At 43.9% G+C, this 23558-nt stretch overlaps 1 protein-coding gene and 1 long non-coding RNA gene across 10 annotated transcripts in view; one reads left to right on the top strand and one right to left on the bottom strand.

Moving 5' to 3' along the window:
* The window catches only part of lrp8 (low density lipoprotein receptor-related protein 8, apolipoprotein e receptor), a 169236-nt gene extending 146907 nt beyond the window's left edge, over positions 1-22329 (top strand). For 3 of the 9 annotated variants that reach the window (XM_034582559.1, XM_034582558.1, XM_034582560.1), the window contains 6 exons: positions 885-1024; positions 7576-7717; positions 10257-10409; positions 11541-11948; positions 15968-16036; positions 18638-19110. In XM_034582559.1, the coding sequence (XP_034438450.1) occupies positions 885-1024; positions 7576-7717; positions 10257-10409; positions 11541-11948; positions 15968-16036; positions 18638-18939 (1214 nt within the window). In that variant the 3' untranslated portion in view covers positions 18940-19110. Of the gene's footprint in view, positions 1-884; positions 1025-7575; positions 7718-10256; positions 10410-11540; positions 11949-15967; positions 16037-18637; positions 19111-20764 lie in introns of those variants that run through there. The other 6 variants (XM_034582566.1, XM_034582565.1, XM_034582567.1 and 3 more) reach the window with 6 other exon arrangements.
* A 142-nt stretch (positions 22330-22471) lies between these two features.
* LOC117759971 lies at positions 22472-23307 on the bottom strand. The gene is made up of 2 exons (XR_004613598.1): positions 23003-23307; positions 22472-22956 (listed from the first exon to the last, which is right to left on the bottom strand). It is a non-coding gene; the product is annotated as an uncharacterized LOC117759971 (long non-coding RNA).
* Between the last annotated feature and the right edge of the window lie 251 nt (positions 23308-23558).

Genomic DNA, 23558 nt, shown 5'->3' with positions numbered 1-23558 from the left:
ATGAAAACAAATTATTTTTTGAGTAAGGCGAAACGAGAGACTTGGCAAAGAGTTGCACTATAATGCTGCGGGAGAAAGGGGGTGAATTATTTTTCCCTTGCACATTGATTTTGAACAGAGCGGATGATTGTCTGAGGCCGGAGGGAAAGTTCTGAATGAAAAAGTGCTCGGTGGTTTCTTGGTTTCTCTTCGGCCTTGTTTTAGATCAGCACCTTGTCAGTGGGCTCAGCTGACTGGCCCGTAGCATGTGGTCAAATCCAAGCTTTATAAAGGAAAGTCAGGATCTTTATTCTATTTGAGACACTGTTGACGATTTCTAAGTTAAAGTGCCTGAAGTGGAAGTTGTAACGAGTCTAAAATCCACATTTTTATTGATTTTGAGATCAAATAAACATCGACACCTATGATCCTTAGAACTTCAAAAAAGCAAAGTCATACTGGGATTGTGTCCTTTTCTGTCAAATACAATGGAATCTGCATTTTCAAGCTAATCCCAGCACCACACGCCTCTGTGGCCCATAGCAACGGCGCAGTTGTCCGAAATGTAAACAGCATTGGAGACTTTACCCTTTAGAATAAAGTCCAGCAAGACTAATCAATTTGCTCAAGGGCACATATATATATATATTTTTTTTTCCCCCAGCAAAGAAGTCAACCGGCAATATCACAATCACATCTGTGTTTTCTCAGCGCAAGGTCTGAGCTGTCATGTCAAAGAAGATTGATGGTGTAGCTGCTGGGCCATTACATTCATACACTTCTCACCCGAGGCCTTTTCTCTTGGAATGACCTCTCTCTCTCTATTCGTCTCCCTTTCTTTCTTTCTTTCTTTCATTTTGTTCTCCTCCTTGGTTTCGGTCCTCCCCTCCTCCCCACCTTCGCAGACTTGTCCAACAGGCGTCTGTACTGGGTGGACTCCAAGCTCCACCTGCTGTCCAGTGTGGACCTGAACGGAGACAACCGCAAGGTCCTGCTGTCCTCCCTTCAGCACCTGGGACACCCGTTCGCCCTCACTGTCTTTGAGGTAGGGGAGATTAAAGCAACACTATATGTAACTTTCACTGAGCAACAGCGCCCCCTGCAGACACAAGTGTGAGACGAGGCACAATGACTTTGTCAGCGTGTTCTAGAGCGGCACAAAGATATTTGTCTTTTTCCAGTTTCACGTCAGTAACAATCAAACAACCCAAATCTAGAAAAAAGAAGGGGTTCAGTCAACAAAACGCACGAGTGCTTTTACTTTGATACGGGTACAGGAAATGTTGAAAATATTTTGTTCGTGACATATTCGACAGGCGGATAGAAACTGTGGAGAAAGATCATTTTCACTGTCTATTTTGTTGTAAATCGTACACAGAGAAAATAGACCTTGACTCTGTAGAAGAGCAGCGCGGCTCTGACCTGATATGATGGACGCCTAAATGAAAAGCAAGTGTAAGAGTCACTTGTACTGTCGCTTGTTTCTGTTTGAAGCACATACTGGTCTTGACAGAGTGTCCTTAAGGGTGGAAGATTAAAACATTGAGTAACAGAGATGAGTCCGCGCAGGAACATTGACCAAGACGTGGAGGTTTTTTTTAAAGCGCAGCAGCAGCAGGAAGAACCCAGAGAATGATCTTCTCAAAGAGTCACAGTAGAGCACCGCAATCAATGAAACTAATTTGGGTGTATTTATTGAGGCATGAGTGAGTCAGTCTGTTAGAGCCCATCAAGTGCAGATGGTGTGGAAAAGAGAGGCAGGGGAGAGCGAGGATGAAGGGAGGAGAGAGGGAGGTGAAGTGTGATCAGCTCCACACACACACTGTGATGATGAGGAGCAAAGGGAAGAGGGGACATCCATCATGTCCAGCTGTGTGTGTGTGTGTGTGTGTGTGTGTGTGTGTGTGTGTGTGTGTGTGTGTGTGTGTGTGTGTGTGTGTGTGTGTGTGTGTGTGTGTGTGTGTGTGTGTGTGTGTGTGTGTGTGTGTGTGTGTGTGAAAACAGATGAATAAAACCAGTGTTTCGGGGCAGCAGTGAAAGTTCATCCCTGGAGATTAATGGCTCCTCTGGTCTTTGTTCCTCTGGTTATGATACAGAACAAATTAAAAAGCCTTTACCAGCTCAGCGGTTAGTCCTGCTCCCACCACACCGATCAGGTTTCATTCTTCTGAGATGTGAACTGAAGCCTTTTCTTGTTCCTTTCATTTTGTTTGTGTCATATCTGGGAAATTAGCTTCAAGGGAGCGTTTTGGCCTCTTTGGCCTCAGTAGAACTGGTTACAAGGCTCAGTTAGCTTGTGTTGTGGATGACTCTACATCATACTTTACATCAGATCAGCAGTTATTGAACTGAAGATGTTGAAAAGATCATTTTATTTATTTATTTATTAGATTTGCAACAAAAGAACAAAAGCATGCTATGGATGGCTGTACAGATTTCCAGTTGATCCTTCTCAGCAGTTCATATGTAACAAATTCATGTTGGAATTTATCTTTGAGGAGGTTTGGATTATTTATTTCTGGGGGCCAATGCCGACTGATATTAGGGAGTAAAACCTTTTTGATAACAAAATATCGTCCGTTATATATTTTCAAAAATGGCACTGAATCCTAAGATGTCGTTATCAAAACCTTAGGACAAAGAAATGTAATTGATATTTGACAGTTCAACCATAAACTTTATTATAAATATCTATGAATAAAAACAAAACGCAAATACAACCGAATATGTAGAATTTGACTTACGGAAATAAACGTAATTTTCTTTAACGTTCATCTCTGCGATGTCCATTCTGTAAAAGAAAGGTTTTCATATTGCCCTGCTTCATGGAGCAAATCTAATTTGAGCGTTCGATTGGTTGATTAGTTGATAAACAAATGAATAATCATAAAACTATTTTGGTAATTGATGGGGTTTTTTCGTCAAAAATGTAAAAAGCAATTTCTTTTTCTGAAATTTGAGTATTTGATCAAAATGTGGACCAACTGTGTGTATTAAGTAACATTCATAATTTAAAAAAATCCTAATTTACCAGCTCCTATGAGCATGTACCTTCATCTCACAGAGTATTACTCAACCCAGGGTTTCTATTGTACATCAAAGTCTGAACACGCCACCATCAAACACACACATGCAAACCCTTCCAGTCGGTGTCCTCGCCCCCTGCCAAGTAATTCAAGCCCTGAGGAAATGTAGATCGCACAGACATCCAGAGAGTAATGTTTTCTCTTTCTTCAGCTTCAGTATCACTGCATTGTTTTTATCCCCTCTTTGTTTGACCCGAGGGGATAGAAGAGAAGATGAGATGTGTTTGGGAGGAAGAAGCCAAGAGGAGGATGGTGATTGAAAGACATAAAATACGATCAGGAAGAAAAAATATAAAAAGGATGTTTGTCCTCTTGCCATGAGCTGCTGAGCTGTAGGAGGACTTAGGCTTTAAAGTCCCCTGCATCCACACAGCTCCAACTACGTATGGTCAGATTTGCCTTCAGTCAAGCAAAATTGTCTGAATGGATTTGATGTTAACAGGTCATATTGATGTTATAAAGAAATATTCTCTCCTAAAAAGGTTCCTGGTGCTCACAGAATAAAACACATTCTCAAGCTCAAATCTCACATAAGCTGCTTTCAGACATTTTCCATGTGAGAAAACAGCAGAAAACGTCCTGAAATGATGACGTTGATGGGAAACAGTAAGAATACAAATTTCTCTTGATGAAGAAGAGCGGCCATACTCATAGAAGACACTGATGAAGATGTCAACTTGGAAAGGCAACAAGATTCGAGAGCTTTTGGCGATGAAGACTGATGCCGGTGTCGATGTGCTGTAAAGAAAAACACCTGATCTCAACGGCGGGAGAATTTAAACGTCATGTCCTGCCTGAATGGTTCAAACCTTTTCCTGTTGCTTTGATCGCGTCTCACTTGAATAATCTCCCGTTGCGTTCTTCATATGTAAAAGGAAAACCTCCGGAAAATGTCTGGATCCAATTTTCTGGATATTTTCATGTCTGAAAACGGCTCTCGAGTTCAATCAATTTCGATTGACTTGCGCTTGTGTGACCACCCACACCCACGGTCCAGGGCAGAGGTCTAATCGGGTGGAAATACCTGTGTGGGTGAACCATGCATGTGGAAAAGACTTTAATACTCTGTTGAAGCTTAGCAGAGATTAACAGAAAACATCTCCTAAAGCCACAGATTTAACACCAAGCCCACGTTAATATTTCACAACTTGGGTTGATGCAACAAAAGAACACATATCAAACCGAAAACAGAATCAAAGGCTTCAGAAGTTGAGAGGGTCGGCTTTGTCTGAGCTTTTCATTTGTTCCTCTCAAGAAGGCAGGAGGCACCAAAAGCTCATCAGGCTGACGAGCATTTGTTGTTCTGGGACGGAATCATGACAAAAATCATCAAGGGCTGTTCTCCCCACGACATTAAAAACACTCCAGCATCCATTTACTCTCATCCCCATGACAACCAGAGTCGGACAGCTCCGACCGAAGTGATGTGTTCAGGGGAGATTGTTCTTGTGTCCGTGCTCCGACACCTGAAGGATTCACCTTGATCCAGCGATGAAGAGCGTCGACCTGCTCGGGTCTTCGTCGCCTTTTGAAGCTTTCAAGGTGACGGAGAAGCGACAGATGCAGCGACTGACAGAGGAGAAGTCAAAAGAGGAAAAACAGAAGTGGAGGCTGACGGAGAGACGGAGAGAGACATCTGCGGAGAGAAAGAAGGCAAAGGCGGAGATGGAATGATAGATTTCAGTATTGGTTTATCGCCGTGGATGATATTTGTCTTTCATTGTTTCAGCGCTGCTGTCAGATGAGTAAAGGTTATCTGAATCTGAGATGCGGGGGGGGACGGAGCGATAGGGAGCTCAGAGAAAGATGGAAAAGGAGAAGGTGAGAGAAAGGTTAAATCCGCAGATAACTCAGCATAAACGGAGAACAGGGATTATAGCTATGACTGAGACACGCGCACACACAAGACAAATCTGTGGTCGGACCCCTGCAGGTCCTCGACCTTTTATGGAGAGGATGAAACTGTAAACACAGTCACAGCTGAATGATAAAAATACAAACAGGAGCCACCATAACCTGCTGAAGCCTTTCGGCAGTCCCACTCTCTGTTCATCATTTGTCTGTAACGCGCCTGTGAGCTCATCGTCTCTGCGTTTTCTTTTTTCGCTATAATTTTCTGTGATTTTCTTAATTGAAGTGTGTCTGTGTAAGAGGAGCAGTCTGCAGTTGCCTTGGAAACCCTGCGCTTGTATCCTGTCGTCCTGTAGTATCACCAAAGAGGATGTGAAGAGGTGTGAGAGGGAGGAAAATGAATGGACAAAGAGTCAGAGGTGAAAGACGAGAGAGAAACCTCACAGGTTTGAGCCTGCAGAGCTTATCCATTTATTTCCAGGTGAAAGAAAAGCAGCTAATGGAAGAACAAGTCCTTTAAATTATTTTATTTACTGTACAAAAAAAGCCTTTTTAATATCTACCAGGTATTTATAATCATACACCAGCAGCTCAAAGTCCTAATATATATATACCACATGATACCAGTGTCTTCCATCGGTAGTGTTTGGCATCACTATGATATCACCTGATGGTCAGAGTTCTGTAATGAAATGTTGAAGACATATTTTCTGAGGGAGCTTTCACATCCACCTTGTTTGGTTCAGACCTTCAGACCTTTCAGTCGAAACCTAAAATTGTAAAAGGAGCCTGTGACCCCCGGAGCCATATTTAGTCTGAGGTGAGGTCCGAGTCAAACTGACCCACGGCTCTGCTCGTCTGCAGCATCAAAATATATTTTTAATAGGTCCGACTTTCTGACCAATCGCAGGAGGTTGGGACAGCATCAAAAATTAGAAGATGAAAACGACAGGACTGCCTGTAGTCTTCACCTCCGATGACGTGTTTGAACGACGAGGACGTTCATTTTGTTGGTGCTAAAATGGAAGTGAGGTTGATGTCCGCTCCCTAAATGACAGTGTGAACTAACCTGATCAAATATAAACAATGTAAGACATCAATCTTTGTTCGCACCTTATTTCAGACTTTCAGGAGAACACTAGTCAGACATCAGAGATGATAATTCTCAGTTTAGACACTTCACTGCAGCGCTGGGTCAAGGTTTACTCTCAGTATTCATTCAACAAGAAATTTTACGAGACAGTGAAATGTGCAGAGTTCATGTAGCTCTCTGGGGAAATATCAATCACACGTGAGAGATACTTTCTTTCCTTACATGTACAAAGGACATACAAACAGTATTCAGCTTCTGCAGAAGTAGAGTATGCATTTTTCTTGACCTTGACCTTTCTTGACATGAACCAGTAAATCAGCCTCCACTGGCCATAACATATGAATCATGATAAATGATAGATAAACTCAGAGAGTGATGTACGTCCAACATATGGACATGAAAAAGAAAGTGCATTGATAGTCAGAGCAATATCTCAATAACAATATCTCTATGGTTGATTTTAAGCAGCGATGACTTAAATCTAAATGTGACTAAACACGCGGAGGCAGTGTTTTTCCAGTAACAGGACCCTGCATTAAAAACAAAGCTGGTGCATTTAAGTGCATGTTAATTTAATTAAACATTCATTGTTAGGATGTGCATATATCTCTGCAACACACTGCAGAATATTTTTACTGGAATCCTTTCATCTCTAAAAAAAAATCTTTATGCAGAATTCCCCAGAACAGTTTCCTTGGACAATTGCTGTTTAACATATTTACAGACTAAATGTAATTTATTCTATTTAAATGCATTGCAGCTCTATGCAGATGATGCTAAATGTTCACTTGGGATATGGTTACATGACAGAAGTAAAAGACATGAGTCTGAATTACAATAAATTCATGATCAGACATGAGGAAACAAACTTTTTCTCACTATAACAAGAACTAAATATTTTGCGTTTAACCACAAATTTATTTATAAGCTATTTCTGCAACAATCTTCAATCTTCTGGAGCCAACTTGTTTCAGACGATGCTCTGCTCTTCCTCTTTTTAGTCATGACTGAGAAGAAATCAGGGAAACTACCAAACATTGTGTGTTTCCAGCTTCTCCAGTGAATCATTTGATCCTTTTCTTCTTCCTCATGTGCTGATGAACTGAATATTTTGGGGTTTTGTTTTATCGACAGAAATTATTAATAAATAAAGAAGATAAATGAAACAGCTTAAGTTCTTGCGACGGCACAAGTCACATTAAGTCTTTTTATTTTATTTTATTGTGTCTGAAGTCTTTTTACTGAGCCTGACAGATGTGAATCTTTGTGGAACGATGAGATGATGCTTTATTTTTCCTCTTTTTTTGTCACGGGTTCTTTCACACAGAAGATGAATATTACACTTTTTTCAGAAGGAGCGTTTGCACAGTGAATAAAGGAAGTAAGGAATCTCTGTAGACTAAAGTAGTTTCACTAGAACAAGCTCATCATCTCTGGATTATACTGAAGAATGAGCCGCTGCAAATTCATTTTCATTTGTTTATTCGTCACCTGCCTGGTGTGTCAAAGCCTTTAGGGTTCAACACTCAGTGACATGTACTTTTTCTTTGTTCTCTTTCTATGCAGGATCGTATTTACTGGACAGACTTGGAGGATGAGGCGATTTACAGCGCCAACCGACTGACGGGACATGATGTCGCCAAGGTGGCGGAGCACCTCAACAACCCCCTGGACCTCGTGGTGTTTCATGAACAGAGGCAGCCCAAAGGTAAGACAAGGAACCAATAACAACAACTTCATTTAAATTGTTCGCTTTACGATTAAACAAATGATGCAGGTAATACAATAAAAATACTACAAATAGTTTCAGCCATATCAATAGTGTCTCTCGCACGTGAGAGAGAAACGTGTGCACCCACGTTATCGCCATAGATTGAGTTAACTCTGTTGGAGACGCTGTACGTCTCCCACTGAATAAACATCAAATAAAAGTGATTCTTAAGATATGACATAAACATTTTAGTTCTAGGGCAGTGTAGAAAGAGATGAAGCAACCACGGCATTACTGAAAATAGTTTTATAGTAAATATTTGCCCAGTGTTGCCCGTCCGAGTATAATGTCAATAGTTCGTACAGACCCAAACATCCTGGGAAGTACAACATGTGATTCCTCTATGTTTCACTCCCTCCTAACAAAACCCTGAATATTTTATGTTCAGAAAAATCAATTTTCAAAGCCTTCATACACAATGAACTGTGTGTTCAAACTGATATGTGGCTGGCCTGTCAACTGATGTGTTTATTATTTGTTATAGTGATGGTTGCATGCCTAGGTGTGTGCATCTCTCCATGCGTGTGTGTGCAGGAGTTGGCGTCTCTCTCTGTGTGTGTGTGTGTGTGTGTGTGTGTGTGTGTGTGTGTGTGTGTGTGTGTGTGCACTTCTGTGTGTTTGGCAGTGTGTTCTAGCAATTTGTTTCCGTGAGTATGTTTTCATGCTTTGTTTTCTCCCCTCGCTCAGAGCAGTCTTGTCTGAGTGCCAGTGGGGAGCTAATTACGTTCCCTCATCAATAAATCAAGACTTCTGCTCAGAGAGAAATATCACAGAATTCAGCACGTTTTCTCCAAAATGCCAGTGAGAGCGAGTTATGAAACAACCGGGCCTAAGTCGGCTAAATGAAGATTTGATCAAACGTGACCTTGACTGAGGCAGTTTACAAGATGAGCCTCCTCTCTTCCATTTCATTTACAAATCTTTATATTCTTCTCTCTCACTTTTCATATATGTTTATTATGTACTGTATATTAATCCAAGAAAATCTGGAACCGCACAGCAGAAGGTGACGGCTCGTGTATCTTCCTTTAACCCCGATCAACATGTGTTAATTTTTTTTGACACACGTCATAAAAAGACCCGCTCCTCCTGACTCTCTTTGTTGTGCCTCTTTTATTATTTATCTCTGTATTTTTTTTTATCCGTGCGCAGTTGTTCTTTGAAGCCGACGTTCCCTGCTTTTGTTCTTTCTCTGCACCTACGGGAGGCGGTGCGGAGCAGAATGAGAGGACGGGACGCTGCAGCTGTTGCAACTTAAGAACAATCAGTTTTTTCCTCTGTCCTTTTCCCTGTTGCCTCCTTTTCTCTTTCTCTTCACTTTCCTGTTCCCACTTTTTCTTCCACCACTGTGGAATTTAAATGTTTCGTCAGATTGGGTCATGACATTCCCAAAGAGCCTCATTCCTCATTAATATGGAAAGCAGGTATATGTGCAGCGTCTAAGAATTTCATTGAGACCGTTCATATTACTGTACCGTGCTCATTACGCAGAGATACTGTACTGGAGCACGCGTGTATTCCCAGATTATTCAAAACTCTCTGTGCGTCGTGAGCTATGCAGCTTCCTCCCCTGATGGCTGCTGGTTCCTCTGATGTGTCGCTTCGCCCCCAATCAAGAGGCAGAATCGACCGCGACCTGACCTAATTCTGGTGCATTCCGCACATGGCAAAGAGGAGCAATGTTTTTGCACCACTCAAGAGTCTGCAGCTGGGAAAAAAACATGTAAATTTTTCATTTGAGTGGAGAGATTAGAGGAGAAAAGTTTAGAGACCCTTGTCTTAACCCGAGCATTTCTTCATTGGACCAGAAAATAGCCTCTGGAACGAATACAGCTCCCTAAATAAAACACTGTGAAAGTTTAAGTTTCGATTTTATGTTGCTTTGCTGCATGTTGCACAAAACAGTTATTAGGTAGGAAGTAGTGTACAAGTGTTTGCTCCTGGGCTTAAGAGGTTCTAGACCCTGTGCTCTTACACGAAGACATCGACATGGAAAGAAAACGAGATTTGAGAGCTTTGGGTCCGACCGAGGTTTCAATGTGCTGTAAACAAAAAAACGCTGCGTTTACATTTTGAACTTCCTCTTGCAAGCTCCACCCGGGTGCCACCGCTCACCTGAATGTTGTGGACGCTTTCTAATCTGGACGAATCACTGACTGCATTCGTCATATGTGGAATCCACAGTCTGGAGAAGGTCCAGAGCCATTTGTCATGTCTGAATACAGTTTGGGTTCTTTTGTACAGGAGCTTCCAGTTTTCTTTGTGGTTTCCCCATCAACCTTTTTTCACATCGGTGCCAGTTTTGCCGTTTGTTAGACAAAGTTCACTATTGCATTGACGCCTTTGATTATTACCGTAACCAAAACTGCTGCTCAGTTCTTCCAAACTATTCCATCTATAGTACAACTAAACCTCTGTGCTCACGTTTTCCCTTCACTCCTCTTCCTCTGCTCTGTTCCTGCTCTCGTCCCTCCAGCTCCCGACACCTGTAACATGGGCAGTCTACCCAACGGTGGCTGTGAGTACCTCTGCCTGAAGGCCCCTCAGATCACGGACCACTCCCCCAAGTACACCTGTGCCTGTCCTGAAGGAATGGAGCTGGGGCCGGACATGAGGCGCTGTGCTGTAGGTGAGTGGATCACACTGGGAACCAGTCAATCCCACTAACAGGGAGCTGATTGAAGGAACCTGACGAGGCATGAAGTCTGTCTCAGAGTGTCGGACCATAAGGATTTTTAAAGTGGAGCTTCACCCTCAACTCTGCTAAAATCGCTCCACCTCAAGTATTAAGTATTAATAGAAATCTATAAATAAATGTTCTGCTTTAAACTATTCAGTATATCAGAGGGTTTCTTATATGTGGGTGAAGGTCTGGGAACATTGCACAAGTGCTGACAGGTTCTGTTTGAGTTCATTTCTTTGTTGGTTCAGCAATAGAGTTGTTGCCTCCCATATTCAGACATGAGCTCAAACTCAAGCCCTGAAGTTTAACATTTAAGATAAGGTAATAACCTGTCAGTCAAATATGTAGAATAAACCATGTATTTATATAATACAAAATCCAGTTTGACTATTAAAACCCACATCTTAATAAAAAAGCATTTTCACGATTGACGCTTTTATCTGAATCCAGTATTTCCCGGTATCGGCCCTGAACATTGCCCCTTAATCTATTTAAATAGATTATAATGGATTGAAAAGCCGATTCCTTCAGTGGATTTGATACCTGTGTTTAAAAGTGTCACTGTCATGTGAAGTGGGTCAGGGATTCCCTGAGCTTACCCGTGTTTCCAGTCCACCGTCGTCATTCCTCCGACCTTATTTCACCACTCAGCCTGTCCCCATGTTCTCCCAACACAGCCACCACATTACTGAAGGAGTTCTCCTTAATGCACAATGTGTTGTACCTTGTGATTGGACAGGTGAGGTAAAGGTAGATGATGTATTTAGGCCACCATCAGTCAGTGGATCTGCAGATCAGGCAAAATGAGGTGACATCCAATTAGTTACTTACTGTTGTATGTTTTGTCCAAATCTTGGCTAGTTTGACCATTTATTCTGAGCAGTTCCATTGGTTGGTTGTGGGCAACACTACTGCACCTTGCACTTTGTCATCCCAGTGAATATTGGATTATTATGGATAGTTTTCTGCCTTGCGGTGTTTGAACCTGGGCACTGCATCCCGGCCCGGCAGCAAGACGCCATCACATATATGATGTGCTCGTCAGCTGTGAGTCAAATCTTTTGTCCTGTTCCTCAGTTCGACCCAGAACAACCACGACAGCTGTTCCAACCACAACCCCGACTACAGCTCCCACCACGACCACGACAACGGGCGCCACAACAACCAGCACAACTGTCACCACCACCACCCCCACGACAACACCCTCCACAACTCCCCCCACCACAACAAGTACCGCCGGTACCTCCACCACCACGCACAGGCCCTCGACCAGACGCCCGACAACAACAGCCTCTCCTCAGAGACCCAGAGCCACGTCGACGGCGCAGGCTCGGACCCCCGCCGCCACGAGCACGGAGACGACCAGCTTCCGCAGCACCAGTCAGACGTCAACGTCCACACGCACGCCTCTGTTAGGCCCCGTGGCCCCCAACAGCATCCAGAGAGAGAGCAACGGCAACCTCTCCCACAGAGGTAAGGATCGTGGTGAGTCTGTGCATGGGAATGTGCGGTTGTGTGCACACAGTGTGTGTGTGTGTGTGTGTGTGTGTGTGTGTGTGTGTGTGTGTGTGTGTGTGTGTGTGTGTGTGTGTGTGTGTGTGTGTGTGTGTGTGTGTGTGTGTGTTCGTCCATCTGCCGTCGCTACAGCTACCACCTGCCACTAAAGCAGCGTGGAGCTGAAAACTACCGCTTACATCAGTTTCCCTCGTTTCTCTGGCTTCCCCTCCATCTCTCTCTCTCTCTCTCTCTCTCTCTCTCTCTCTCTCTCTCTCTCTCTCTCTCTCTCACCGTCTGTCTTTCTACTGTATGTCATCTTTCTTTCTTTGCTTTTCCCACACACACACACACACACACACACACACACACACACACACACACACACACACACACACTCATGTATCTCTCAGTCTGTTCCCTGTTGGTCCCTCATGAGCAGCGTGTAACAGAGCTGTCAGAGCTAACAAACGACAGTCCCCTCCATTCTCGTCTTGCACCTCTCATCACTCATCCTCACTTTCTGACAGCCGCTCTACCTCTCTCTCTCCCTCTCTCTCTCCCTCTTTCTCTCTCCCTCTCTCTCTCCCTCTCTCTCCCTCTCTTTCACTCTCCCTCTGTGGCAGGATTCTTCTTTCTTTGTTTTTTGTTCTCACACAAACCGAGTTTTCGTGGCGCGCCAGAAAAATGCTGTTTTACAGTTTGTTGCCCAGACAAACAATGACAGCAGAGTGTAGCGGCAGTAACGATGGCTCACAAAGCCTCGCTAAGACTTAAATTGCATTTGGAAGCAGAAAGGAATCCTCGATAGCGCAGAAAAACAAAAAATGATAAACCGCTGGGCTGCACACCACACTGGGATAATTACATTGAAATCAGTATTTTCACCTCTTTAGTTCTTCCAGGAGTTTCTGCATGCAGACATCAACATAGACGCAAGGAGCCAAACTGCTCCTCGCAACAGTAAAAATAATCATTATCATCTAAATTAGTTGCTTTTTTTCACCACTTGGCTCATAAGGATTAGTAGAGCCCGATGGATACAGGCTTTTTCGGGCTAATGCTGATACCGATAATAGGTAATAAAAAAAGCTGAAGCTTATATTTTGCCTGGTATATATTAAAAAAATAATTGGCAATGATATTTTTCTCTCCACGGTTGTATAAGTGTTTTGGGAACTGTTGGGTTTCTCCATAAAAAAATTGTTAGATCTCGACCTTACGATGTAAAGTGCCTTGAGATAATGTGCATAATTTGCTATACTAATGAAATTTAATTAAATAAAGAAATTAATTCCGAAGATATAATCAAACTCGCATTACAAAGAAATGTTTAACAGTTTTACCATAAACTTTTAATAACTTTAAATAAAACAGGCGACCAAATAAATAGAACAATCTTTCCTGCTGTGTTTCGTCTGTGAAATAAAAGTTTTCATTTTGGCATTCGTCAACGCTGATAACGATATCGGCCGTAAACAAACCAATAAATTGTCTGCACTCTATTATTTAAGGTTCTTTCAGAGAGAGAACTCTGGAAATGTGGATCCGATCATTTGTTTGTCAACAGCCCCACAGCCCTTTTAAAGCCAGAGCAATAAAACCAACTTCTTCATGTCGTCAATGTAGAAGTATTTTATTAGAATGTCGCACCCTATTGCTGGAGAGAGAATAAGAGATGGAGGAGAAGATAGCAGTGGTTGTGTTGGTGAGAAAGAGTGTCAGCGGCTGTACTGTGTTTGAACTCCGATTTTACAATGCTGCATTTACATCAGAGACATTTCTCATTATAGTGAGAAATCAGGAGAGCGAGCGGCTTGGGGATGACAAAGGTAGAGGGAGAGGAGCGGGGGACGGATAATGGAAGTTTTAAATGGGTGTGAGGGTCGGAGGAAAAGGGAAGAGACAAGAGGAGGACGGGGAAATGAGAAAATGAGCCGGGGAAAGTAAATCTAAGGACTGTTAAATAAAAAGGGTACAGTGTTAAACAATAAAGACGCCGTAGAGGAACAAGCACAAACAGGGAGCGGGAAGGAACGTGACAGTGCAGCCTTCGAGCAGGGAGGACGGGAGTGAGGAAGAAAATGACACTGTTGTGGGGGGGAAAACACGTTTATAAGGATAAGAAGCGACAGGACGGAAAAAAAGAGGAAGGAGAGAAAGTGATTTCTTGGGAATTAAAGAGAATGGCTGCTGCAGCTGGTCTCATCGCTCCGGTGAAACTGGTTTTTTTAAAGAATTTCTAAGAGGCAGGAACATGTTTCCTCTGAAGTTGTCAGGCTCCTCGTCCCACCACAAGCGCTCTTCAGATGAGAGGTGGAGGAGACACGGAGGAGAAAATGGGGCATGAACGAGGCGTGTTTCCAAACCCACGGGCCATGTGTTATCATTTCTAACTCGGCGCACACTGTTGAGTTTGCCCGGCATCAGCTGCTACACACGTGCGGTGCTGCGGCTGCTGTCGTGTAGAACCAGGATGGATGATAACAAAAAAAAAAACAGCCGGTGCGCATGGCTGTAATATTCATCAATCTTTAAGCAGCATTAAACAAAATGCTGTCGCGCTGTCAAAGGATTGGGGAGATTTCTCCAAGTCCAATGTGCAGGAATCAATTCCAGAGTTTATCTCAAGTTAATGAGGCTCCTTGGTTTGATTAATGAAGTGAAGAGTTTCTCTTTTTAGCACCAAAGCACAGAAACACAGTCTGAGGGACAAACCGTATGATTTCAGGATTTTGGAGGCCTGTTAATTAAAGTTTGAGGCAGGTATGTCTGTAGCGTTGTGTCTGTAGTGATATGATGAAAAGAGCCGTACTGTGAATATCTTTAGAGGTGATCTCCGTTTGGTCCGACATAGAGAACTAGATGACAAAATCATCTGGGCAATTGTGCACATAAGTTGAGCCCCTACACATAATAAATAACAGACATATGTTTCCGAGTGAATAAACTCACAAAATAGAAATATGTCTCCTTTTAAGATTCTATTCTCTTCTCTTCTGTCTGTTGTTTAGAGTCTTTGGACCCTTTGGATGTCACTCGAGAAAATCTTAGTTCAGATTGAGGACATTTTGGGAAAGTTGGTCCGGTCCTCACTTTCTGACCCACTTTTAATGGGATGTTTGAGGTGAAGATTTTGGTTTAAGGGTTAGAATTAGGAATTTAGTTCTGATGGTTAAGGTTAGGATAAGGGGCTCGGGGATTCATTATGCCAAGTGTCCTCACTAAGGTAGATGTCGGACGTGTGTGAATGTGGGTTTATCAGACGGCAGTTTATTCTCTATATATCTGCCTTTATGAGCTATAAAATGTGTCTTAATTGTATTTTCCATTTCCTCACTCACTCAGTCACTGAGTCAGTTACTGTGCAGGGTCGGAGCTGTGATCTCTGTTAATCTGCCTCCCTGGACTTATTATCACCATCTGATCACACTCTGGCTAATGACTAGCCTGCTGCTAACAGGAGGTGTAGGATTAATGTCACTGACCTGCTGAAGGGTGAGAGTTGAAGGGGAGTGAGGACACAGAGCACGCGGAGAATAAATCCTCTCTGTGTTTGCATCGTCTTCATTCACAATATGAAGACATAGAAAACGAATGTCCCCACATCAGGTCAAGTTCTGTCCACGTCCCCTTTGTCTCTAAGTCCTTAGTCCCACAGCTTGTTTTAAACCTCGCCTCTATAATGTATCGCCTCCTAAAATCCACATTTACTTTTGAGCAGAACATGATTCACTGCTTGCTGAAATTGCATTTGTCTCCTCTTACATTAAAAAGCATCTCCTTGCATTTACATAGACGCCACGATGTGATTCATCAGCATTTGAAAGTGAAATCCGATGCATTCTCTGCACGTACATTATGTAAATACATGTGTGTTTTTTATGCTCTACGCAGCAAAGTTGTTTCTTCTCTCTGCCGAGGCCTTTCGGGGGGGGGGGGACGATGCTCCGGAGCAGAACTTTTTGCTGAGTTTTTATGTTTTTCTTTCTTCTTCTCTTCATCTTCAGCTGCGAGTGATCACTACCTCATAGGTAACAACATCACAGTCGCCGTTCTGGGGATAGTCATTCCGATCGGTGAGTACCCGACTCCGTGTGGTTGTTGTCTCCGCTCTCTGCCTGCCTGCTTCTCCCTCCTCGCTGCTCCGTCTCATGCTTGTCGCTCCAGTCCCGTACGTTTGTGTTTGCAGATGTGTGTTTGACTGTGTGTGTGTGTGTGTGTGTGTGTTTCCGTACCTGCATGTGTGCCACCGTGTGTTTCTACCCCCACTTCACTGATTTTAAAATGAGTTTATTGTTTGATTTTATAACAAAAAGAAGTGTCTTATGAACGTGTTGGTGATGTTTGTGCGTGCGTGTGTTGTCATTATTAGAGATATTTCAGCAAATGAAAAATTCAACTCACGACCAGCTGTTGTGGCATTAAGCTCATGCTTCCGTTGTGATCGTACGTTACACTCACGCTTCTATCAATCCAGTGCTCTGACCTATTTCTGTGACCCAGCGGACTGAGAACACATCAGTGTTGCAAAAGGAGGAAATATCAAAAGGGCTGAACGGGGGATTAATGAGATAAAACAGTGATTTTTGGCCCTGGAGCAGTGGAAATTTACAACCGAGGAAATAACAGGATATACATTATCGTTTCATCACTGCACCATGTTAATGAAGGTGAGACGTAACAACGGGAAATGCTTGTTACCAGCTTGGCAAAGTTAATCTTTTCTATTAGCTCTTGATTAAAATCTAAATTTATGGAAATAAGTAAAACATTCATGCCTAACTTAACCGAGAAATCATTTAAATGTGCAAATGACCTTATAGCAGCGGTATGTGGCAATATGGCGTTAATTGAGATCTCTTTCATCCTTAATATGAACACTTTGATTAGTTATGGGAACTCCGACGAATGGCGACGCTGTTATTTCCCCTCTTTTCATTCTCAACGATTGAGATACCAGCTCATTAAAACCACCGCAGAGACTGTTAACCCCGTCCAATCCATTCCCCCAACCCGTCCCCCATCGCGGCACATAAATCCCCCCATTCCGCATTTTTTTGGCAGCTTGGAAACATTAATTATGGTGGAGGTTCCGCCAGGGCCCGGATTTCTGCACCTCCGTTCCCTTCGTACGCAGCGTGCCCACCCACAGCTCCTCCGCCAGGGAACAACAGCCCCGACAATGCTTATTAGCTGAAGCAGGGCTGTTGTACCACTCTGTAATTGGAGTGAAAATGTTTTAAACGATACAAAAGCTGATTTTTTTTTATTTAAACCAGGGAGAATTCTTATTGTGTGTGTGTGTGTGTGTGTGTGTGTGTGTGTGTGTGTGTGTGTGTGTGTGTGTGTGTGTGTGTGTGTGTGTGTGTGTGTGTGTGTGTGTGTGTGTGTGTGTGTGTGTGTGTGTGTGTGTGTGTGTGTGTGTGTGTGTGTGTGTGTGTTAGAGAAGAACAAAGGCAGATCTGGGGTTTCCAGCCCGTGCTTACAGGGATCTCAAGTGCCTATCCAACAAAAGAGCAATTAGATGGGGCTTATGTTGCTGATGCAGACACATGTATGGATGTGAACACACACACACACACACACACACACACACACACACACAGTTGTTTTATCTCTCCTCATTGACACACATCTGGTTTGGCTGCTGCTCTCTCTCTCTCTCTCTCTCTCTCTCTCTCTCTCTCTCTCTCTCTCTCTCTCTCTCTCTCCCCGTCTACACACACACATCCACTCATACGTACACATGCACAAGGGTCCTACAGGGCAGCTTGGCAGTCATGCTGATATGGTAATGAGAGGAGAGAGACAGAGCTTATCTCAAATCCTCCAACCCCCACGCACCTCCACCGCCCCGCAACCCTCTCTCTCCTCTCCATCCTTTCATAGTCTCTCCCCCCCCCCCTTGTCCATTCTCCTCCCATAACCTCGGTCCGACCGTCTGCAGTTAGTGTTTAATTTTTATTTACTCAGGCGAGTGCAAAATTATAAATCATTGCCTCAGTGTAGCAGCACTGGTTTAATATGCTAATAACAGCTGCTGGGGTTTTATTCAAAAAGCCTAAAAGGTCTAATCAAAGTGTGTGTGTGCGTGTGTGTGTGTCAGTGCATGCAGGCATTTATCGTTTGCTAGTTGTGCATGGATTTGTTTGTTTTTGATCATTCTGTATAATTGATGGAATGTAATATAATGTATGTCTGCAAAATGAAGGCTCATTGTTTTAGCCATCTTTCCAGTTTGTAACGAAATATACAAACAAACACAGATTTTATTCTTTAGATAATTGATGGAAACTGAATTCTTCATGTAGAAAGTAATTAAAAACTAAATTTAGGGTGCTTTATACTATATTACATATGATATAATACTATATTAACGCCCTATATGGACTAGAGCAAAGGATTGTGGAACCAGAACCTGCTTCTTCACTTCAAACACAAGAGGGAGTGATAGTCGCCCACCTTTTTCCTTGATTTCGTTCCCCTTCCAAATACGGGTTACATTTCATTTTACTTGAAAATCAAAGTCAGAAAATAATGAGCCCTCAGAACTTGGAGGAACGTGTGTTTGTGTGTTTGTGTGTGAAACAGTGCTTAAAGCGCCGCTCTGTGTCCCCTGGGCTGTGTTAACGCTCCCGCCGTGTGTTGTTGTTGTTGTGTGTGTTAAACACATGCAGTCCCTATCCTTGCCACAGTGGTCATCGGATTGCTCTGCACCGGCGGCTACCTGGTCTGGCGCAACTGGCGGCGCAAGAACACCAAAAGCATGAATTTCGACAACCCGGTGTACCGCAAAACCACGGAGGACGACGACGACGAGATCCACATCGGACGACACAGCGAGTCCATCGGCCACGTCTACCCAGCAGTGAGTGGCAGCCACAGTCAGCCGTTCATAGCGCTGCCGCTAGGGGGCGGCGTCACAGACAGCAACTCTCACTGGTACTCAGGGGCGCCGATGCTCTCCAGCGGCAAATGAGAGGATCTGCGGAGGAAGTGAAGGAGTATTTTTTGAGATATGGGAGGATGCGCTGGGGTTTGGAGAAACCTGTTTGTTGTTACACGTAGGCCTGGTGGAAAGAAGGACCAGGCTTGCACACGCACACGTCCACATGCCGTAATCATACACACACACACACACACAAGCCCTTCACCAGCTCACCATGATCATTCACCTTCATAGACCATAATCATACAGTACATATGTTTATCAAAGCCTCATCCCCAAACCTGGTGTCCCATTTATTTCTACATCTATTTGTCCTGTTCCTGGAAGACATGTTTTTGTAGTCGGCCCTCTGTTTCCTGACCAAACTCACCAAATAGGCACATCTCATCCTTTGTTTACAAAAAGCAGCTGCGAAAGAATCACATTTTTTTTCCGGCACGCTCACTAGACGACAGAAAATATGCGCCACGAGGCAGCGCGCTCGTCAAAGAGGAAAGTCTGTGCTGTTTTTCGCTGCTAGAATAATAACAGAGGGCCATCCATACATTAAAGGGCCACTGAGCCTTAGATAATGACTGTCTGTCTCCGAGCAGTGAAACCGAGGTGTGTGCGCCGCGGTGGCATCTGTTTATTAGAGGAGCCAGAGTTATTTCAGTGTTGAGATGCCTTTGAGGAGGAAGAGGACTGACTCTAAAGTCATCGCAGAGGAGGAAGGACAAGTAGAGCACAGGATTAAACCACACTGCGAATAATAACACTTTTGTTTTGCACAGTAACACCATGACATTGCCCGTCCCTTATGTGAATTTTAGCTTTTATATTTCATCACAGCGTAAAAAGAAAAGAAAGTGGGGAACACGAATCCGAATCGAGGACAGTTGCAGAGTTGCAGACCACCCTGATTTCCCATCGATGCAGATATTCATCTTTTTAAGGCACAAAGCTGCGTATTCATACGAACTCTGGAGACAACACCAGCTGCGGTTTGCTCTCGCATGCACTTAGATGCAGAGTGCACTCGTCATCAGGACACTCCACACGTTTATTGAATATATTTGTTGGTTTTAAGTATCGGCGAGCGAGCGAGCGGGCGGGGGGGCAGCTAAAAGGGGATTACGGGGGGGGGGGGGGATGGGAGAGTAGCGCTTTGATCGGTTGGCATGGTAACACAGATTTCTTTGTGTTGCTCCGTAGAGGAAGGAGGCAAAGAATTCTGGGTATCACTGGCATGATGACAGACTCCGACACACTCACACTCACACACGCACTCACACTCACACACGCACTCACACTCACACACACACACAAAACAGGTGCTCGTCTGAGTCGTATTAAGATTCAAGGTCGAAGTAACAACCGGCCTGAGTGAAAGACTGAAGAGAGAGAACTCTACTCTCTCTCTCTCTCTCTCTCTCTCTCTTGTCTCCACCTCCTCTACAAATCTCTCTGATATTGTCATTTAATCTTTTGTACTTGTTTGCTTCCTCCTCTTTTTCCTTTTTCTTTCTTCTTCCCGTGGCAATGCTGCGACTCAGAGTGCCAGAGGAGTCAGGTTGGCATTACGTGGGCCAGACGTTTACAGCCGTAGGCATGCATCCTGCGTTCGACGCATAGAAACAGCCAGAGAAGGAGGGAAAGAGCAAGACGAGGCCGGTGGGAAAGAGGGTGAAGAGGAAGGTCAGGGAAAGCGAGGGCCGTCGGAGGAGAGAAACTAAATTCCTGGCTTCCACCTAAACTCGAATCTGCGTCTGTTTGCTTCCTCTGTTTTCTATCTCGCTTGCCCCTCTTTCTCTCTCTCTCTTTCTCTCCATCACCAGCCTTCTGAGGTAACCGTCTTTTTATCTGCTGTTTGCAGCGCGTGGCTCTGAGTCTGGAGGATGACGGCTATCCCTGAGGGGTGGGACGCAGCCCGCCCTCCCTCCCGGTCCCCGTCCTGGCCCCATCCACGGCCCCCTCCTCTCACCACAGCCTCCACACCACTGCAATGAGGCCAGTCCACCGCAGAGGAGAAAGATAAGGAGTCCTCACTTTGCCTTTAAGGAGCAGGGATGACTCGTACACTTCAGAAACGCCCCCCCCCCCCCTCCCCCTCTTCCCACTGGGGGTAACATTACTACCACTACTAGCCACTAAACTTTTCCTCTAGTGCTAGTTATTAGTAGCTTCCGCTCCTCTCCTCTCCTCTCGGCCTCTCGTTAGCAGTAGCGGTGTCTAAAAATGCTGCTTGATGATTTCCTTCAGACTAACCTCATTCGGCAGTCTCAGTGCACATTGTAAATAAGAAGGCTGCTGGCCACTGTACAAGGGGAAAGAAGCCAGCACTGGATATTTTTAATTCCTCAGATTATTTATTTGTATGCGTTTGCTGTTGTAAATATGTTTCTGAGCATCTCTCTCGGTGCAACAGAGAAAACAGATTTGTTCCAAGGAGACGCAGTTCGAAGGCAAGGACGTTATTTTTCTTTTACATCGTGAGTTGACAGAAGAGCGAATATCATCCCCTCAGATTCGCCCCTGAACGTACTGTATGTGAAATATAAATATAGCCAAGGGGAAAGGAGACATAAGACAGATGGGGGGGGGGGTTGTTTTGGGGTGAAAGAGTAAAGGAGGATGTTTCTTCTTTTGTGGATTTGTGCCACCAGAGGGTCGTGCCTCAAGGCAAAAAAGGCAGCAGGGCAGAAAAGGCAAAGGATTATGGGTAATCCTCTCCCCTGATATGAGCGCTATGCGTACAGTTTATGAAGAACTTGAGATTGTTTACTCGTTTTGCGAAGCGTGTCAGGATTCACGACTTTGTTCCTGAAGTTTTGCTCGTGTTTGAATCTGCTACCGTCGACCTCGTGGAGGTAAAGTTTCATTTTCAGACAAGAGACCTTTATGGGACTGTTTTTCAGATATGTGCTGAACTCTCCATCATGAATACACATTGTTTTAAATATTCTGCTGTGGCCTGTCCGTGATTTTCTGATGTTTTCTGTTGTTTAACGGTTGAATCTGTGTACATTTAAATGCGTAGTTGCACACACTGTATTGGAATCATGTAGGAAATGAAGTACAGGAAATGAAGTATCGGACATGAAGTTTGAGACGGCGAGGTCAGGGAATCAGAGGTTTCTACTGCATCAGGTTTTATTTTTACTGTTTGAAATGAAGAATCGATTCATTACATATCCTGACTAGAGGGTGAATACCCGACCCCCCGACATTCAGGTTCAGGTCGGGTTAGGTCACCTTGTTTGGACTCTCTGATTTAGTTTTAAGCTGCACATGCCGGTAATGGGGGTTTTCAGACATCGGTTCGGGTTCAGACCCAAAAACGCAGAATACCTGGCAGGTTCAGGTTGGACTTGGTTAATTATCTCTCTGGCTTGTTTGGGTTTGGACATGAAATCTCTAATTCTGACACAGAGCAGGAAAAAGCAGAAGTAATGGAGACAAAGTGAACGTGTGTATATTCTGTTAAACTACTGATATGAATATTATTAGCAATAGATATCTGCTAAGTGTATCTTTTCTTGCTGTATTTGTGCCTCTAATACTACTACTTTTTTTTTTTTTCAACCACAGTCAGTTTGAATCTGAGCGCACTCTAAATATCCTCCGGTGTTTCAGTGGCTGCACACCGCTGGCTTCGACGACTCAGAGCCTGATATCTGCCTCATCTCTCGTCCCCCTTTTTAACAACGTTTGTTTTCTGGATGAGATGGTGTCAGCGAGGAGGGGGGGGGGGGGGGTTACTGTTCATCGTGGTCGCGGGCCTTCCTGTTTCATACGAACAGATGACTAATTCGCCGAGGCTGACTGAGCCCAGCGCTGATTTGATGTGAGAGCTGGATAGGAGAGGAAAATGTGTAAACCAGCATAAAGAGCTGATCTTCCTCTGGCTCGCCACAGACGCGCTTCCAGCCCATTGAGCCAGATGGAACTCATGCCCATTGAATATGGCAATAATTGCTCATAATGTGTTGTAAAAGTGAATTACCAGAAGCCGTTAGGACGGAATAACACGGTCGCTGTTACACGTTGTCATGGAGAATTGACCGTCTTCCCATTCTGGGTGTCACTTAGTCTCCATGACGGACATTCTCACTATGTCAAGCACAGGTTTAATGCATTAAATATGATACAGGGCTGTTTCTCCTTGTTCTAACCATAGACTCGTCTTCCATTCTGAGAGTAACCAATCTGAACAGTGGTGCATTTCGGCTGAGCTGGGCTAAGGAGCGCTTCTGTTTGACTCATCGTTTATCTTATGATCAACCTGATGTATGACTGAATGAAAAGAAAAAGACAGAAGCAATGTAGTGCAAACATTCCCGTCTTTTAACATCTCAGTATAGATGCATACATTCATCAGAGTAGACACATTTACCCCTTTTCCACAAAGGCAGTTAAAGGGCCGAAAGGTTTTTCATAGCGTAGATTCTCGTGTAGCCACCACGGAGGAAGAGACTAAGTTGGACAGGAAATAGGTGCCAGGATTTAGACTGTACCATATGCAAACAGGTTTGAGCTCGAAAGACGAGTTGTTTATTTTGTCAGATTTCTGCTGATGTTGTGCCACACCCCTCAGAAGGACGGCCCTCTCCTCTCTTCTCTCACTTTATGACACAGTAGACGATTTGTACGTCTTGTACGCGTCGGGC

The sequence above is a fragment of the Hippoglossus hippoglossus genome, chromosome 4, assembly GCF_009819705.1.
Source record: "Hippoglossus hippoglossus isolate fHipHip1 chromosome 4, fHipHip1.pri, whole genome shotgun sequence".
Classification (NCBI taxonomy): domain Eukaryota; kingdom Metazoa; phylum Chordata; class Actinopteri; order Pleuronectiformes; family Pleuronectidae; genus Hippoglossus; species Hippoglossus hippoglossus.
This window is presented reverse-complemented; position numbering and strand designations above follow the sequence as displayed.